This window comes from Myotis lucifugus, unplaced genomic scaffold, assembly GCF_000147115.1.
Source record: "Myotis lucifugus unplaced genomic scaffold, Myoluc2.0 scaffold_30, whole genome shotgun sequence".
In the NCBI taxonomy this organism is placed as follows: Eukaryota; Metazoa; Chordata; class Mammalia; order Chiroptera; family Vespertilionidae; genus Myotis; species Myotis lucifugus.
The window spans coordinates 7,858,622-7,878,329 of NW_005871078.1; the positions used below are offsets into that span (position 1 = coordinate 7,858,622).

The 19,708-nt window shown below is 41.6% G+C and overlaps 1 protein-coding gene across 1 annotated transcript in view; it reads left to right on the plus strand.

Moving 5' to 3' along the window:
- Window positions 1-19,708, plus strand: part of TMTC1 (transmembrane and tetratricopeptide repeat containing 1) — a 227,269-nt gene that overhangs the window by 142,620 nt on the left and 64,941 nt on the right. Inside the window, exons 9-10 of the mRNA XM_023752313.1 lie at window positions 3,936-4,057; window positions 12,627-12,794. Coding sequence (XP_023608081.1) covers window positions 3,936-4,057; window positions 12,627-12,794 — 290 coding nt within the window. The remainder of the gene's footprint in view (window positions 1-3,935; window positions 4,058-12,626; window positions 12,795-19,708) is intronic.

Consider the following 19,708-nt stretch of genomic DNA (forward strand, 5'->3'; position numbering starts at 1 on the left):
ACTTTGGAAAATGCCACAGATTTTCTCTTTTTTCCTCACTCATATTTTGTTTGCATTCCATCTGACTCTATTAGACTGAAATAAGCTATAAATTATTTAGGCAATTTTGTCACATCTGTGATCCACAGGATATAAACTTGGATTCCCTCCCAGTCTTTCTCATCCTAGGAAATTCAGCCATGTCCATGACATATTTTTTTCTTAACTTTATGCTTGGTTGATTGGCTCAAAGCTTAAAGAATTATGTTGCTAAATTTTCTATTCCTCTTGACCTAAAGAGGAAGACAAAGAATATAATGATCAATTTAATTTGAGAATAAATAATTTTTTTCCAAATAAAATACAATTTCATTGATTTTGGGCACAGTGCCACTGTCTTCAATTGAATACTTTGAAAACAAAGAAAAACACTGTAAGACCAGTCCCTCCGGGAGCAGTATGAAGTGGTGGCCTCTAAATCCACAACTCACAAGGCCTATCACGTGGGCCCTTGTGAGGATCTACCCCACTGAACCCTGAGCCTCACTTGTCTCATTTGATAGTTGTGGCATGGGAGAGGGAATGAGGTGCCCGCTCAAGTTGACTGATGGTGTATTGATGGCAGGACCACAACTTGAATCTGGACATCATCTCCTGGACACTGACTTGTTCTTCTTTCTATGCATGTTGGACACTTTAGTAGTTCCCTGTTGGCTCTAAATAAAGGTCAGCTCCACACAGGGCATACAAGATCCTCATGATTTGCCAACCACCAACATGTATAGTCTTAGTCCCTGCTTTGTACATTCTGTATCTGCTCCCTGGAATCAGATTAGCTGTGACCCCCTCCCCACAAGCACCACCAAATTTGTCTTGTAGGCATTCATTCATTTTTCAAATCCAGATTGTCACCTCCACCAGGAAGTCCTCTTCACCCTCTTCTCTTTTCACACCCCGTTTTCTCTCTTGCCTGGTATATTTATTCACTTACTGATTTACTCAGCAGATATTTCTGAGGACCTACTAAGTGTCAGGTACTGAGCTAAACAGAAGTTATACACCCGTGAGCACACCTGACCAGATCCCTGCCCTCATAGAGCTTGCAGTCTAGTGGAGATATTAAAGGCAGTAAACACACAGATAGATAGATAATTACAACTGGAATGATTGCCACAAAGGAAGTAAAAACTGTGATTGGGATCTGAGAATCCTTCTCCATGTCCCCAGCAGCAGTGAGCATCTGGGGATCCTGCCCACTCTGGGGGCTCAGTGACAGAGGAGGGAGGCTGCAAGGAGCTGGGCTTCTGCTAACACCTGACGCCCGCCTCCTCCCCACTGGCTGCTGAAGCACTCAGTGTTCTGTTGAGCGAAGGGCATAAACATATGGCCATGATAGTGAGGAAGGGGGCCTGTGGTCAGGCAAGAAGGTGTGATATTGTGGGGATCGATGTGATGCCTCTTTCATATCCCCAGTTAAGGCTGTTCTCTAATAACTGTGATGAGGGGCAGGGAGGCACCTCTTTGGTTTAAACACTGCCTAGCGACATGGTGAATAGCCCAGTTGGAGGTCTATTTATACCCTTATTCTTCTTAATTCTATAGGATTAATAAGTTAGAAGTATTAAAATCTCTTTAGAAATTTCTGTAGGAAGATAGATGAACATTTTCATAAAAAGCATCTCAGTTTTTGAAAGATTTGAAAGAAGTATTCAACTATCTTTAAAAAATAAAAGTACACCTATAGAACACACCAACCCCTTACTTAAAAATAGACACAGAGTTCATGCGGAACACTCGACAAGACACTCATTCTCTAGGATTTATCTATCATATATATATAAATTTACTTACAGTTTGAATTCAATGTTATTTTGTATTAGTTTTAGGTGTACAGCATAGTAGTTAAACAGTCATGTATTTTACAAAGTGTTTCCCCCTATATTTCCAGTACCCACCTGGCATCATACATAGTTATTACAATATTGTTGACTATATTCCCTATGCTGTACTTTATAGCCCCATGGATACTTTGTAACTACCAATTTGTACTTCCTTATCTGGGATTTATTTTTAATTTTAGCAAGAAATAGTTGCTTATGATGTCACAGGATTTTTATGAAGGTGTTTATTCTTTTTAAAATTATATAAACTTTTAAGTTCTTGAACTGAAATGTATTTTGTAAACTCCAAGTATAATCTAAATTACAAAGATAGCATGCAGCTTTTCAGTGTAATGAACTTGCCACTTTTCTCACCCGTTTTTTTAATTTATTTTAGTGGGACATAGAATATATAACATTAGTGCATTCATTTGAGTTGAAATCTTGTTATGCAAGCTTTTTTTCTTCTGTTTTTTTCTTCTGTTTTTTTCTTTAGGTAAAAAATTAGATCACTACTTATAGATTGTCAACCATTAAGGGAAATTGTCCAAATCACATTTGTTCATATGGACTTGCTGTCAGAAATTTTACTACTCTGTGTTGTGGTAAAAATAACAAAGATTTTAATAAAATCCAGATGACACATATCTCAAGACTAGAGGTCTGGTGCACGGATTCGTGCACTGGTGGGGTCCCTCAGCCTGGCCTGCGCCCTCTCGCAATCCAGGACCCCTCAGAAACTGGCAGCCCAACATCCCCTGAGGGCTGCGCTACTCCCACTCATCCCGGCCCTGCTGCACTTGTCACTCCACCACTCAGGCATGCAGGGGAAGTGTCCCCGGGAGAGGCTGCACCGCTACAGCTGCGCTCACCAGCCATCAGCCAGGTGTCTGGCTCCCATCTGACAACTGAGCAGCACTCCTGCTGTGGGAGCATACTGACCACCAGCAGGCAGCTCCTGCATTGAGCGTCTGCACCCTGGTGGTCAGTGCACGTCATAACTACCAGCCGGTTGTACAGTCACCTGGTCATCTGGTCGCTTAGGCTTCTATATATATAGATGCTTAAAGTCTTTTATTTTGTTCACTTAAAGTATTAGTAGTTTGTATTATGGATTCTTATTTATATGTTTGAGACTTTTATTTAGTCTTCTACAATTATTAAAAGTAATAGACTATTTAAAATGTTCATGAGAAACATTTAAAACTGTAATATGGAAAGTTCTACTATATTTTCTTAAACTTTTTTTAAAAGGAAAAATGCAATCCAGTACATTAAGATTTGTTGTAAATAGGCCTCTCTTCAAATGTTTTCATGCCATATACACTCATGGAAATACAAGCTACTTTTTGCAGTGTACTTATTATTAGTTAGAAACCAAACTATAAGTGAACTATCGTGACAGGAAAACCTTTACGAATTAATATTAGAGAAAGGTGCTTTGTCAATGTAATGAGTTATTATTGTATGGGTTTTGATTCCAGAAAATTTCATGGACTAAATACTTGCTTACTGGCTTTATTTGAGAGGTGCTAAAAACTCCTCAGCTCAAATGATCTCCCTCATTGATACCAAACATTACCATTTCCATTTAATTTTCCTTATGCTAGCTCTGCTTCTCCTGGTGGGATTTATATTTGGGCTTTTTTTTTATGCATTCTACTTCTGAGAGGACAAATAGTTCCACATGATACCTCAGTGAGCTGGAGTATATCAGTTTTGCTCCCTGGGAATGAGTTTCCCCAGGGAAGAAGGAGGGCAGAGATTCTGAAAGGGAACAGAACCAAGAAACAAGGTTGCTGTAGGCCTCACAGAACAAGTAATGGTCATGGATTGCATTATGCAAATAGCAGCTGTTTCTGGGTGGCAAATGTTTGTTGGGTCTGTATGAACACCTCCGGCATGGTGTTAGCCTCAGGGCTTTTCTGATGAATTCAGCACACTGATCAAAAGGTTTTCATTGGTTTAATCTATTCATTCCTTCAATGAGAACTTGAAAGTGAAAGAGATGGTTAAATGCCCAATGAAGTGGAATTAACCTGAAATTAATTTGTCCTTCACTATTATGTGTTTCAGAGACTGGAGCACAAGGAAGTTTTGGTGGGCCTGTTGTTCCTGGTTTTCCCGTTCATCCCAGCCAGCAATCTCTTCTTCAGGGTGGGTTTTGTGGTGGCCGAGAGAGTCCTTTACATGCCCAGGTAATTACTGCTCATGATTTCGTCTTTATGAGGCCTGCCCTCTGTCACCAACACCAATAGCTCCAGAGAGACTGTCCTATAGGGTATAACAAATAGATCCTTGTGGAGCTAAGATGCTTATTACCTCAGCTTCCAAACCAGCCACAGGGCAGGTTGGATGAGCCCACTTTGCACCCATTCACTCTAGTTGACAGTGGCTTCCCTCCAGCTGGAAGCTTGACAGTTAAATGGGAAAGAGTGACTGGAGTGTATTCAGGTTTTTAGCAGCAATCATTTACCAAGACATTCTTTTCCAAATATCTATGTTTTATTAAGCATTATTATAGTAATTCTGTAGTAATATTTTTGATGTGTTTAAAATTATTAATTATGTTCAATAACATGATTGTATTTGAATTCTGTCTTCTTTCTTTCTCTGTCTCTTTGTTCTTTGGCTTTTCATTAAAAAATAGGAAAAAATCTCAAAAAAATTTGTCCTTGAGGGAAAAAAATGGTTACAAATATAAAGGGCATTCAGACGTATGTGATTACATCACACCACTTAGCTCTGAATGTCTGGACTGTGCTGAAGCTTGTCTGTTCTCTTGTCTTATTCAAATGGCATCTTTCCAAGGCCACGTTTCTTTTCAGGTGCCTGGATGTGTCCCTGAAATGGTTCTGCCATTTATCTGTTGTGTGACTTTGAATAAAACATGATGCTTTTTAGAAGCCAGGTTTTCTAATTTTTAAAATAAGGATTTTAGTGAACTTCCTAAAATGAGTAATTTAACGATTGATATATAAGAATGAATTTTTCTAAAAGCAAGTATCATAAACCAAAATATTATAAGGACATTATTTATTTATTGATATTCTGTTAGAATTTTTAATTGATTTAAACATCAATAAGTAAGATTTAATTTTTTTATTGATACTGAATTAGAAGTTTAAATATACATAAAATTAGAAATGAATTTCATAGCCTTTGAATTCCGCCCAAACCAAGTGCCTGACAGTGTTCTTAAGGCTTTGGAGCATCTGGTTTTGACTTGGTTCAGGAGAGAGCATCCCTTAAGTTTCTTTATATGTCTTTAGCACAATTTTGGAAGGAGGTTCTTTCTTGGTAAATACTATTCGATAAGAACAAAAATACAACACAAATATTTTGTATTCTCTATGGCCTTATGATAACAGGCTATGAGGCCTTGCCAATAATAAGAAATATGAAGGGCTAAAGGGGACATCAGTGTCTATTCTCGATATGTTTTTGCTTAGACCAGTTGAAAGTGGCTTCAGTCAGGTGTTCTCTGTAAATACCTATTAATCTGAGTGGAGTCGATATTTAGTTTTCATTTAACAGATATTCACAAAACACCATTGCTAGGCATACTGTTCTGGAATCTGAGGCTACAAAAATAAGGGAATCTCAGTTTTTCCCCATTAATTTAATAGCTGCTTATTAATAAAAAGGCATCTTTCTCTCTAAACATTTAACAGGTCATAATATTCTTTAAAATATTAATACTATTTTAACACTCATTGTAGCAAAACTTTTATTGAATCTTTATTATATGTCAGCACTATGTTAGGCCTGTGGTATTCATTGTATCAGTTAATTCACGCTGTAGGCAGTGGTTGACAGCATGGCCCTGAAGCCAGAGCGCCTGTGTTGGAATTCTGGCTTAAACATGAGCATGGGTTTCTTAAGCCTCCGTTTCCTTATCTGTATGCAGATAAGGAATAGCACCCAACTCAGTGAGATATTGTGAGCATTAAATGAGATGATCACTCATAAAACCTAGAAAGTGTTTTGTATTGTACATGGTCAGTAAATATCAAGTATTATTATTGCATCGGTTGGGGTAGCTGACACCAGTATTTCTATTTTACTAAGAGAAAGCCTGGGTCTGAGAAGTGAAGTGACTTGCCCTGGGTGACCAGGTGACATAGCTAGTGAGTGGCAGAGCTGGGAAGCAGATCCTTGCCTACCGACAGATCTCGCACCTTCCAGACTACATTGCTTCTGCAATAGTGACTTCTTAGTGTTCTGCTCAACTGAAAAGGAAGGAGGAAATGTGGATTTAGTTAAAGTACTTACAGCACAATTCCATTTGGTAATCAGGACTTGATACTTCCAAGAGTCACGTGATCTAAACCTTCTGGGGTCTGGGTGACAAGAATTGCATATGCAACACACATTTCTAGTCCAAATGCAAGAGAACAATTTGTGATAAACAGGAGGCTAGATTTTATTTTTTTGAAAGAGACCCTTAGGTAAACATTATGGAAGTCCATAATATTGTCATCAACCATGTGTGGAATATCTTATTTAAAGCAAGGGGTTCCTCTCACCCAGGTGAGTGTGTCCTCCAAACACCTGCTCTTCCCGTGCTGCTATATCTCAAATAGACCTTTCTCTAACTTTATTTCATTTTCTCTAAAAAAGACAAAGTGGTGTCCCTGCCCTTTTTGTGCTAGGAATAAACTGACTTGGATTAAAATAAATGTTCGGAATATGAAGAAAACATCAATATTACCAAGAGCAAGTGCCTGCCTCTCAAAAGCAATCTGGATTCTGCTGCATTGTGCACACTTGGTGCAGAGTCATCCAAAATCAATTTCAGTAAACCAGTCTTCATTAGAAAGGCGCTGTCCTCTTCCCTTCACGTTCCTGCAGCTATGCATTGCAGTGTCGGAGATGTGTCATCATTTTCCGAAGATTTCCCTTTACTGCCCAGCATCTCCTGTATTCGTATCCCTTTCATCACATTGCTCAGTCAGGCCACTCCTCCTCCATAGCTACATGTGACAGGGAGGTGGAGGTGCTCTCCCGCCCTGTAGAGGTGGTCCTGGGGGCTGGTAAAGAGGTCAGGTGACTGGACCAGGTCTACAGCTCTGAGCATAAACATGAGAGGGTTTTTGTTGTTTTTCGTTTTGGTTTTTAAAAAATATATATTTATTGATTTCAGAGAGGAAGGGAGAGGGGGAGAGAGAGAGAAATATCAGTGATGAGAGAGAGTCATTGATCAGCTGTCTCCTGCACTCCCCACACTGGGGATGGAGCCCACAACCTGGTCATGTGCCCTGAATGGGAATCGAATTGTAACCTCCTGGTTCGTAGATCAACAGTCAACCTTTGAGCCACGCCAGCCATGCCAAAGCTGAGAGTTTAATACAGATTTTGAAAGGCTGAAATCAGAGGAAACTCAGGATATTTTTGTGTGTGTGTGAGACATTATCACTCTAATGAATCCCAATATTCTTTACAGTCATCATTGTAACTAACACCAGAGGGGCGCTGTTTTACTTATGAAGATGGCTGGATTCCATTGTTACCTAAAATTGTGCAACTGAGATGGTCCTGGCTGAGTCAGAAATTAAAGCTTAGGTGGGGAAACTTCTATGCTTGAGCTTAGAGAGTTCAAATGACTCCAATAGACCCGTTGTAAATATTGACAATTTTCTGTGAAAATGGGGGCTTCTTCTGGAAAAGATTTTACCCGCAATGATCAGCCACCCCATCTCAGTGGAGAATGGTAGAGAATTGGACAAAGAGCTGCCCAAATCTTCCTGGGGGGGCACAGAGAATTTGGCAGATGCTGCTGGCACCCCTCGGAGAGTGTCAGGGCTCTGGATTTTGCCTGTTGCATTTAATGAACCTACACATTAGCTTGGATGATGGTGAAGAACATGTCCCAAGCCTTTTAGATATGCAAGAATCTGCTCTGCATGACTGTCTTCCCATTATTGACCTTGACAAGAAACAGCCATTTCCACATCATTGGTACCAGAACTTTCAGGAAAACATACACACAATGTGTTCAGTGGCATCCCAGAAAATATAGGTCATTATCTTTATGCTGACCTTCTGTGTTGTCTCAAAGACTTTACCAAACATTAGGAAAACGAAGTAAAGAGCTGATCCTTCTGAGGAAGGTCACCTTCCTACTCATTAAATATTTTAAGTTATTATAGAGCCCACTCTTGGCCTTAGAATTTCATTCATGAACACCACAAAAGTCACGCCCACCATCACTGGAGACTGGGTGAGTCCCATCAGTCCCAGGGGGCCAATTTGTCCATGTTACAAGATAGGCCCAGAATGAGTCAGACCAGAAATGCTCTTTCATCTCCCATCTTTATGTCTAATAATGAACAAGCCACATATGCCTCATATCCCTCCATCCTAAGCTAGGGAAGACGGAAAATTCCACCTTCCTCTCACTTGCACTTCCTTTCACTCCAAAGCTGTGGATAAAAGGAACAGAAGTAGGCTATCTGTTCAGCACTGCATGGCTTTAGGGTCAAAGCTTTACCACCACCAAAAAAAAAGGAATAATCCTTTCTTCTGATGATTATTGCCATTTTTGTCAATGTCCTTTTTTAATAGGCAGGAGAGTTTGGGGCTTAAATCATTCTTTCACAGGAATTTTGATCTCTTATTCTTACCTCAAGAGAAGCATACACTTTTCTGGTTACCTTTTTTTGTATTTTATAAAAACCACATTAGAATGTTTAAAAGGCCTAAAATCATTTAGAACCAATGAAGCAGAAATAGTTATTGAGAACATTCAAATAAAGTCATAGAATGTGCTTGGATATCCATTCATATGCCAGATTAAGGGTGATTTATTCACTTTGGTGCCAAAGAGCAAATTCCTAAGCTACTTTAAGAAAACATGAATGAATGGAGACAGGAAAAGAATAGACAGGAGTAAGTGAAGGCAGCAACAATATCGTGGATAGAACTGATCAAGAATAGTTGAAACCACAGAAGATGACATGTATTTGAGGGGAAAAAAAGAAAAATAACAAATTGCCCTACTCTTAGAAAGAGATGCCATTTGAATTGTATAGAACCTAAATGTATGGACAGCCCTAGCCAGTTTGGCTTAGTGGATAGAGCATCCGCCCGAGGACTGAAGGGTCCCGGGTTCAATTCTGGTCAAGGGCAAGTACCTCGGTTGCAGGCTTGATCCCTGGCCTAGATTGGGACAAGTGTGGGAGATAACTAATCGATGTGTCTCTCTCACATTGATGTTTCTCTCTATCTCTCCCCATCCCTTCCACTCTTTCTAAAAATCAATGGAAAAATATCCTGAGGTGAGGATTAACAAATAAATAAAATAAATATATGGGCAGACTAGATATGGGAAATTAGAGAAAAAATGACTCTTTTTCATTTTCAATTTTGAGAACTATCTTCAAATCATACCTATCAATTTGAAGTGGAATTTTTAAATCTTACATAGGTTGCTACTGAAACAATACTGCAGTACCTGTTTTCACCTGGCAAAATGAGAAATGTTACCTCTGAAGAAACACTACCTCTGTTACCTGATATTGGGGACCCTTCTGATGAGACATCTATGCATTTGCTTCTTCTGAGTTGCTGGAGGAGAGTGATGATCACTTAAGAGTGAATCGAAGTTGTACCAGATACTAAAATCAGCGGAGAATTTTTTTTTTTGGTAACAACAAAAACTTATTTTAGCAAATCCAATAGGAAGATGACTGAACTGGGAATCAGCACAGCCCAACCTGTCCCCACAATGGCCAGGCTAAGCTGCCTTTAACACAGGCAATATGAAGCCCTAGTAATATAAACAAATAAGGCCTCATGAGCTTGAGCAAGTCTCCTGTGGCCACAGAACTGGAGAGTGGCACAGAAGATGTAGTTCCAGACTCTTTATTCTCTAGTAAAATCCTTTTCCTCATTGCAAACCCCCAAATGCAAAGCCTGTACCGGAACACTTTTGTTCTGTTGCAGCTAATAGTGGCCTGGGGGCCTTAGGACATTACTCTATTTAGAGGAGTCTGGTATAGAGACATCTGTTTCTACCTGGAATACCAACTCTGTGTATTTCCTGCCTTCAGTTTCCTCATTTATGAAATGGAAGCTACGGAGGATTAAGTTTAAGTTAGATAATATATGTAAAGCCAGTACTTTCCTGGTCCCATATAAAGTACTTAGCACAGTGCCTGGCACATAGGAAGCATTCAGCAAATATATAAACATAAGGTAGCTAATTATATTTGCTTATATGCGCGGTCTTTGCTGCTCCTTGTCTTCGGCCACTTGGGGGCATTGCCTTGGGGCTCTTGGGATCTCAGTGCTTTTCTTTCCCGCTGCTCTGTTTCCTACATGGAGGCAGAAAACAACAATTAAGATTTCATGAGTGGGGCAGTTGGGAAGGAAGTAGGTGAAGCTGTGTGTTAGGTGTGAGGAAGCATGGGCTCTAGAATCTGTATGAGCTCTGACCTCATTCAGCAGGTCAGTTCACCTTTCCCTGCTCTTTGTGAAGGCCAGAGTGAGAAGGCAGCTGCCCTTGCTGATGTGGTGTCCGCAGGTGTCCCACCCCCCTCTCATTTCAAAACTTTGTTCACAGGCCATCTTTTCACCGAGGCCTTCCCTGAGCCCCTGTATTAAATCCCAACCTCCACCCCACCTTGGACTCCCTTGTTCTCTTTCCTGCTGACTTTTTCTCCACCCAACACAGCATATTACTCTCTGTGTGCATACTCTTTGTTTTATTTGCTTATCAGCTGTTCCTGATATGAGTTTCACGAGAATAGGAATTATTGTCTGTTCTATTCACTGGTCTGTTCTTGGTGCCTGTCACAGTGTCAGGTATGTAATTAGTGTCTGTTAAATGCCTGATGAATGAAAGAGTGGAGCCTGGAAGGCCTTCGTATAGCCAGAGAAACAGCCTGCTCGGTCAGGATTTGGGATCGGGCTGGGGATATAGGAGTAAATGGCAAGCAGCCTCATGAACAGAAGCCGCCATATGATGGCATCAGCATGGTCATTTGTACAAAAACAGGAGGTTTTTAGAAAAATCTGAATACCTTTATGGCCAAACATAGGGCTTTGTGGAAGTGTGAAGAGGATTTTTTTAAACATATATTTTTATTGATCTCAGAGAGGAAGGGAGAGGGGGAGAGAGATAGAAACATCAATGATGAGAGAGAATCACTGATTAGCTGCCTCCTGAATGCCCCCTACTGGGGATTGAGCCTGCAACACCAGCATTTGCCCTGACCCTTCAGTCCGCAGGCCAACGCTCTATCCAAGGCAGTGAAGAGAGTTTTTGTTTTTATTTTTTGTTGTTGTTTTGTTTTGCACTAGTGACTGTGTCTGGTATTTACAAGGCTCTGCAAGGTGCTTGCGGCAACCAAATTTAGTGACTGGGATGAGGGATCAGGCCATGGGCCTCCTTGGCTCAAACCATCATCCCCAGTGGTGAGTGGGGTGGTGATTCCCTTTGACCAAAAAGTGGACCCTAAAACTTTAGGGAGCTGGACCAATGAAGTCTGGGACTTAAAGTATGGAATTGGAGCTCTAACTTGAATTGATTCCAGGGCCTCCACGTCAGGAACTTCAAATGCTTCTCTCTTGTTCATCAGCCCTTGATACCAAAGCACAGACATTTAGAAAAGCAAAGAGGAGGAAAGTAGAGAGGTGTTTCTTTTAAATGCGGTGTGTGAGAAATGAGAATATTCAGGTGTTTCCTTTTAGAAAGCCAACCTCCTTCATAGGCTGGAGTTCTTTGAGGGCAAGGCCTCTGTTTTGTTCACAATTGTATTTTTAGTGCTCGGCATATTGCCAGTCACATAATAGAGAGGGAATGAATAAATCATTGAACAAGTAAGTGTGCTCTACCAATTTTGGGGCTTCTTGTAGCATTAGTAGTCTGACTAATGTAGGATTTCTTTACACAAGCTTGCTTTGTTCTTAAAATATTCTGTAATAATCTGTTGTTATAGTCTTTAGAATGAAGTGAATTTTGACTGAAGTGCACACAGCAATAATGTGTACAACTCAATGCTTGTGTTTTTCTGAGGCCAGTCAGCACCCAAGCAGCATCCCTGTGGGTGCGTAGATGATGTTAGGAACCATGTTCTGTGTTTAGCGACATGATTTCAGCATGCTGAAATCCCACTCTCATGACGCAAGGGACTCTTCATGTCTGTTTGGAAAGCCAAGCCAGCCTCAGCAAGAGAATCATATCCATACAGCTTGTCTGTGATAAGCTCCAAACTACGAGGCTGTGGGTAGATTTTCCTTCAGCTCAAGGACTTGACTGGTAAGAGTGGAGACATACTAGGGGTCTCATCCCTGGAGAGAGAGACCAATGGCCTCGGTGTACAGCATCCTTCCCAGGACCTGAGAGGGAGCTCCCGGGGACTGTCTCCCACAAAGCTGTGATGGGACTTGCTGTAGCCTAGAGTCCACATTTGGACGCACGGTGCCAGCAGTGCCACACAATGCCAGTAACATGAGGGGCCAAGGGTCAAAGAGTCCATTCAGGACCCAAGAACATGCATGAGGGGCTTGTCATGAGGCCTGGGCTGCTGAGATCCAAGGCAGTTTGGATCTCCACACTAATGTCAAGGAACTCGCCAGTGTCCTGAGTGCCTGTTAAAGGACTGACATGTAGAGATTGTATAAGACAGGGGCGTTTATATTTGTTGTTTCTCTATCACAGGACAAGCTTCATTTGAAAGTTAGTTATATGGGATGGAATGCTCAGGGGGATGCCATTGCACCCCCAAAGTAACCCTGCCTCCCCCCTACCCTGTTTTCCAGCATGGGCTACTGCATCCTTTTTGTGCATGGACTGAGCAAGCTCTGCACTTGGCTAAATCGATGTGGAGCCACCACCCTGACCGTGTCCACTGTGCTGCTGCTGCTGCTTTTCTCTTGGAAAACTGTAAAGCAGAATGAAATCTGGCTGTCAAGAGAGTCCCTCTTCAGGTATGATTTGATGGTATAAGAGTGATCTCTTCCCATTCATTCTTTTGCTTATATACTTGTTTCGAAACAAATGAGCTAACATGGGTCTAGCAATATTTATTGATCCAGAAAATTTTTTTGATTAAGTTTTAAACGGAAGGTGTTATTCTTTGTTTTAACTTTGATTTTTGTGAAGGATATATAAAGTTTTGCAGAAGCTCGTGCTAAGTGAATTTATGAAAATAAGGCTCATGGGAAGATTTTTGGGTCTTAATGATGAGCAGGGCTGTAAAATGAGATCTAAATAAAAGGAAACGAGCCTAATATCTTTTCCAGTGAATGGGAAAGATAAGCACGTGACAAGAAGGAAGAGAAATGCAATGCATTTTCTTCAAATATTTCAGAATATTACGTTATGATTTGTGATCTAGCTGCTTTATTTTAAACATTAATGGTGAATGAGGAAATTAAAGACTGTTTTATCTCCCAGTAAGTTTTCATGTGGAAGCTGCTTCTGGATATAACAATGTCAACATATAGCCCTAAACTGTCATAAAGTATAAACATTCTTTGGGGCTGTAGCTCATCACACTCTGCTCCTGGGCTTAGTCTGTCTCCCTAGTGCCATAGTGTTGGCGACCTTCACCTTTGCTCCCCTATCACTACCACACGTGGCCTCCCCACAGTATTTCTCCAGTCTCCTATCCTGACCTAGGACACAGTTGGCCAGTTCAGTCAACATGGTTTTCACTTGGTTCCCTGCTCAGCTGGTAGCCACCACTTATTCTCCTGAGGCAAATAACTGGAACAGAATTGGAAAAAAAGGGTAAATATTGTAAGAGCATAAAAACGTGCCCAGAATGACAGGCAGTGAAGAACCTGGCATGTAGCCGACAGGAACGGGCATCTGGATAGTCTGTCCTGAGCCCAGGTGCACCCTCAGGAATGAATGGGTAAACTTACACTAGTTTTTTCTTGTTTCACATCCAAGTCCTGGGAAAATAAAGTCCTCTGGCTGAGCTTGAGCCTAGGTCACGTGCCTACCCCTCGTCCTCACAAGGGCACTGGGATGACCGACCTGGCCAGAGAAGCCCCTCTGACTTCCCTGAGGCAAGTTACGGGGGTCAGAGCACCTCGGGGCTCCACTGAGACCTCACAAAGGGAGACAGGAGAGAATTCCCCACAGAAATCCAAGTACTGTATGAGGGGCACAGACTCCGAGCTGCCAAGAATGAGTGAATGAATGAGTAAATGAATGAATGAATAAACAAGACAAATTTTCACTGCACTCTTCTACTGTTTTAAAATAATAGATCTGACCCTACAACTTGGCAATTTAACTTTTTAATAGAGAAATTAATCTGGCATGTATGTCTTATTAGCTTACTTATTACCGCTATATCATTGTCATCATTATCATTGCCATCGTCATTCTTTCAATGGATACTGTAGGGACCTGCTGCCATTTAAGGTGTTTTGTGTGGATTTGATTTTTTTTTAAGAATTTTTTTTCACGTTTAGCCGTCAGATTCTTTTTAGTCTCTGTCAGTTCTTACACACAGTAGACTTGTTCCCTCTTACTACCCAGGGCTGAGGCCATTCTGCAAACACAAGGGCATTGAAGTTCAGGAATATAACTGTTGGCTTTTTTTTTTTTGCTTTTGCTTTCAGTAGTGAGTGCTTTAATGAGAAACTTAAAAATGGTTCTGCCCTGTGTTAAATCCTTTCCTTGGATAAAGATACTAACGGTGGTTGTGTCTCCTAATGATTTTTACTGCTCAATCAGAGCAGCTTGGGGAATGGATTTTGGCAGGCAGCAGTTTATTTCAAGAGTAATAAGCTAGTGTTCCAGCCCTCCACAGTTGATGCCAGTAGTTTTAAATAAAAAAGAAAAGAAAAGAAAAATGTTCATTGACCTTACATCCAGAAGCCTCTGTTCTTTTACATGGAAGCATGTAGTAAGTGAACAGTTGGTTACTAAAACAGATATGTTTTAGTATGTTTATTCCACATATGTGCTTAGAGAAACTTTAAGACAAGGTTAGTGGTTGAGTGTGAGGTCTGGAGGTCAACTTCCTGGCTCCACTCCAAGTTCCCTCATTTAATAGCTGTGTGATTTTGGGCAAGATACTGAACCACTCCATGCCTTCATTTCTTCATTTTAAATTTGAGAATCATAATAGTGTTAATCTCCTGAATGTAGTGTAAGAAAAAAAAGTATGTGAAATATGCATAAGACAGTGTCTGGCATATGGTAAACACCATGTGAGGTTTTCAGATTCTTATTATTCAGTGTATTCTAGGATGGGGGGTGGGTAGAAATTGACTGTAGAGAAGCCAGAAGTCGCCATGGGTGTCAGATGTGTGAGCATATTTTGATACAGTGTAGCAAGCCGTAAACAGAAGTAAATGCAAGACACTGTAAGTGCGGGCAGATGACCAAGACCAACCCAGGCCTTCAAGGACTGTTCTCTTGCAGGCCTGAGCTGAGTATGGAAGGATGAGAAAAACCTAAATTAGCCATAATGGCCAGAAAACTAAGAGGTGGCTGAATTGAGTAAGAAAACCTTGCAATGGTTCTACATAAGCTGGTGTCCTTGGCAGAGGCCCTATTTCAGTATTCTCCTCTGTTCCAAACAATAAATCCGTTGAGCATCATTAGGACATATGGTCTCATTGAGGCCTCACTAATTATGTTGGGTGGTTATTCTTGACAATATATAAACAATCAGTCTAGCCGGCGTGGCTCAGTGGTTGAGCATTGACCTATGAACCAGGACATCACAGTTTGATTCCCAGTGAAGGCACATGTCCAAGTTGTAGGCTCAATCCCCAGTGTGGGGTGTGCAAGAGGCAGCCGATCAATGACTCTCATCATTGATGTTTCTGTTTATCTCTCCCTCTGAACCCCATTCACAAACTGTTTACGTGGTCATAGACCACCGATTAAGATTGTCTGGCCTAGATCATCCTCCCCCTATGTAGGAAACAATTTTTCTTTCCTCCCCTCTGAATTACTGAGCCATAGAGATCAGTTGACTTTTCAGGACATATAATGTAAACCAGGGTTGGCAAATATTTTTGTAAAGGGCCAGATAGTAAATATTTTAGGCTTGGTGGGCCTTGCATTCTCTTTTGCATCCATTCCACTCTGCCTTTGTCTCAGGAAAGAAACCAAAAGGACAATAGGTTGACAACACATTGACGCATCTGTGGCCCACACAGCCATAGTTTGCTTACCAATGATATAAACGTTGTGATCATGTAAGTCTAAAGTTACTAGTCTCTTGTGGTACCATTCAGAAATGATTCTGACAATATATTAAACTTGATTGAAATCTCTGCTCAACTACTTACTAGGTCTGTAACCTTAGAAAGAGGTCTTAATACCACTTAGCTTCAATTTCCTCATCTATGATATAGAAAACACATTAATACTACCCATCTGATAGGTTGTTGAAGGGATAAAATGAGATAATCCATGGAAATGGGTGCTTGATTCAAAATGAGCATTCCTTAAGTATCGGCCATACTACGCGTGGCATTGTGAAGCCTCAGGTTAAAGCAAGGTCAAAATTGAGGAGAATGACAATTTCTTCTTAATCTTTCCTGTTAACCTTTGGCTGAACACCACTCTTTTAAAAAAAGAGAGAGAGATTATTATCTAATCAGGAATTTGCGGATGGTTCTCCTGACCTATTGTTCAGTCATGCCAACAAAACAAATTGATGCTCTATAATCTTGGAGATATACTCTATATAGAAGTGGTCTTTTTTGTTGTTATTTCTGTTATTTTTTCAAGTTTCTGCAAATGAAGGATGTGAGGGAGAAATAAAAAGTGCATGAATTAAGATCCTGAGTTGAAAGGGAGATTTTTCATAATCATTATTGTAATTATTAATAGGGTTTGGGACCCAGCCATATGATTTATGGACACTACATTTCCTTGTGGAGTAAATATGTGTAAAGCTGTATGTTTCCTTTAAAACAGTTGTGAGTACTCAATCATAGCACCAAGAAAACAGACTGAGGAGTCTGGCCCCGAGGGAAGAGCAACCTGGCCAGGGATAGCAACATGGAAAGTTTTGCCCTTGGCCAATTGTTTATTTGCCTTTTTTTTTTTTAACAAAATGTTCATTGCAAAATGAGGGGCTGATAAAACACAACAACAACAAACCACAAAGAGAACATAAAGGTCAAAAACAACAATGGGAGAATGTGTGTTGTTAGGATTCAGTTGCTCCACCCACAACTGCTTGCCTGTTATGAATATTATTATTTCCTCTCGCCATCATTGAACAGTGCACTGATCTCATCCAGGAACGTGATCCCACAGGCCTAATTGTCTGTTCCTCAGTCGGTGCAACGTAAATTAGAGCAACTATGCTGATCACACAGGGAAGGCTCCGTCCCAGTGAATAGGCCAGTAATACTCATGCTGAAATTGAAGTTTTCTTTAAAACCTACCTGTTACCACCCTAGCTGGTTTGGCTCAGTGGATAGAGCGTTGGCCTAAGGACTGAATGGTCATGGGTTCAGTTTCAGTCAAGGGCACATGCCCAGGTTGTTGGCTTAAGCCCCAGTAAGGAGTGTGCAGGAGGCAGCCAATCAATGATTCTCTCTCATTGTTGATGTTTCTATCTCTCTCTACCTCACCCTTCCTCTCTGAAATCAATAAAATATTAAATAAATAAATAAATAAATAAATAAATAAAATAAAACCTGTTACCATGTACTGTTTAGTTCTGGGTAGAAAAATCAGAAATTTTCCTGGAAAGAAATTGGATTTTTTAAGCCATTACTCTCACACTGACCCAGATCATGCCCCTGTGACTAAATTCACTTGGGTAATATCCATTTTAAATATTATGTTAAAATCCTAGCTCTGTGTGTCAGCTGGGGGGCCTCACCGCAGGGGGGAGGGGGAGGGGGGAGGAAACGGATGGTTTCCCTGGAGCACCCGCTGAAGGTCAGCCTTTGTAAATCTTTCCACTGAGAGCAGAGGATTCATTCCTCCAGGCTCCTCCCTGGGGGACCAGTCCTGCTGCAGCATTCAGAGAGCTTTCCGTGGGGAAGGAACTGGGGGATCCGCAATGTTCAGAATACAGATTTCACTTAATCTACCTTTGAGGAGCAGTTCTCCCCCCAAACTTCAACTGGCCCTGTTGTTCCTGAGTGAGGGTCTCTCTGATGCAGCCTTTCCAGAGAGTAAACTGCCTTCTGCTGGGAGAGCGAGAGCATCATTGAAAAAAGTCACCTGGATGTGCAGGGAGGGAAGTAGATCAGGCTGCCAACTGTTCCTAATATGAATTTATGGTCCATATTTTCAGACTCACCCCTCATCCCCCAAAAAATCCTACCTACCTTTTAAAAATTTTTTTAAAAAAATTTTATTGATTTCAGAGAGGAAGGGAGAGGGAGAGAGAGATAGAAATATCAATGATGAGAAAATTATTGATCAGCTGCCTCCTGCACAACCCCTACTTGGGATCAAGCCCGCAACCTGGGCATGTGCCCTGACTGGGAATTGAACCTGTGTCCTCTTGGTGCATGGGTAGATGCTCAACCACTGAGCCACATGGGTGGGGCATTTATTTTAAAAAATATCAGACTTAGTCCATGGTAAATGTTAATTTTCAATAAAATTTAGTAGGGAGGCCAATCCACATTCATTCCTCCTATAATGAATAATTTTTGTAGATAATCTCAATTTTTTTAAAGGAAGTCTATAAGTGAATGCAGGAAGCAAGGAATTAACCTGAGCATGCAGGGTTGTTCTCCAGCCATTCCATGTTCTGCCACCACTGCTTCAGGTGCAGTTAGCATTACTGTTGAGTTGTGGGCCACTATGAACTGCCTTCATTGTTTTCTATCGAAGCATGTTTACTAACTCATATAATTCACAAATTTTGAAGACTTGACTTTAAAGGGTGCAATGGACATTTCAAATGCAGGGTCATGAAACTGTGAGTAGAATATGAAGGAAACTGCCCCCTGGCCATGTGGCTCAGTACTCTGGATCATCATCTCTTATACCAAAAGGTTGTCGGTTTGATTCCCAGTCAGAGCATATACCTGGGTTGTAGGTTCGATCCCTATTTGGGGCTCGTACTAGAGGCAGCCTATCGATGTTTCTCACAGTGATGAGATGTTTCTCTCTTCCTTCTTTTCTCTCGAAAAATTAATAAAAACATATCCTCAGCAATCTGGTCAGTTGAACTCCTGCCTGAGGGGACAATTTGCACATTAGGCTTGCAAATATATATACATACTAGTGGCCCAGTGCATGAAATTTATGCACATTAAAAGAGAATTAATGAGAAGAGATATTTTAATATTGCTATTTGCCCTTTCTCTATAATAGAAGTGTCAGAGATGAAAGAAAATTAGTAAAATGTATATAAAATCTTCCTCCTGTCAGAGTCTGGGGCATACCTCAGGACCTAGGGTCAAGTCCCGGCCTACCTCCTTCACTGCTTTGAAAACGCAGGAGACCCAGACCCAAACAGCCCTACCCCCATTGGGTGAGACCTAGACCCAGCCTGTCCCACCCCCGTCAAGCCTCTCCTGGCGGGGGGCACAGTCTCAGGTCCCCCAGCCCAGAGCCGGGGCAGGGGGTGCGGCCTGAGGTCCCCTGTCAAGCCCCACCAGGCGAGTGGTGTGGCCTGAGGTCCCTGACAAGCCCTGCCATGTGCGGGGTGTGGTCTGAGGGCCCCCGTCAAGCCCCACCAGTCAGGGGGCACAGCCTGAGATCCCCTGACCCGGCACCGGGGCGGGGGGCACAGTCTGAGGTCTCCAGGCCTGGCTCCAGGGTGGGGGGCATGGCCTGAGGTCCCCTGTCAAGCCCTACCGGGCAAGGGTTGCAGCCTGAGGTCCCCCGTCAAGACCCGCTGGGCGGTGGGCACAGTCTGAGGTCTCCTGTCTGGAGCTGGGCA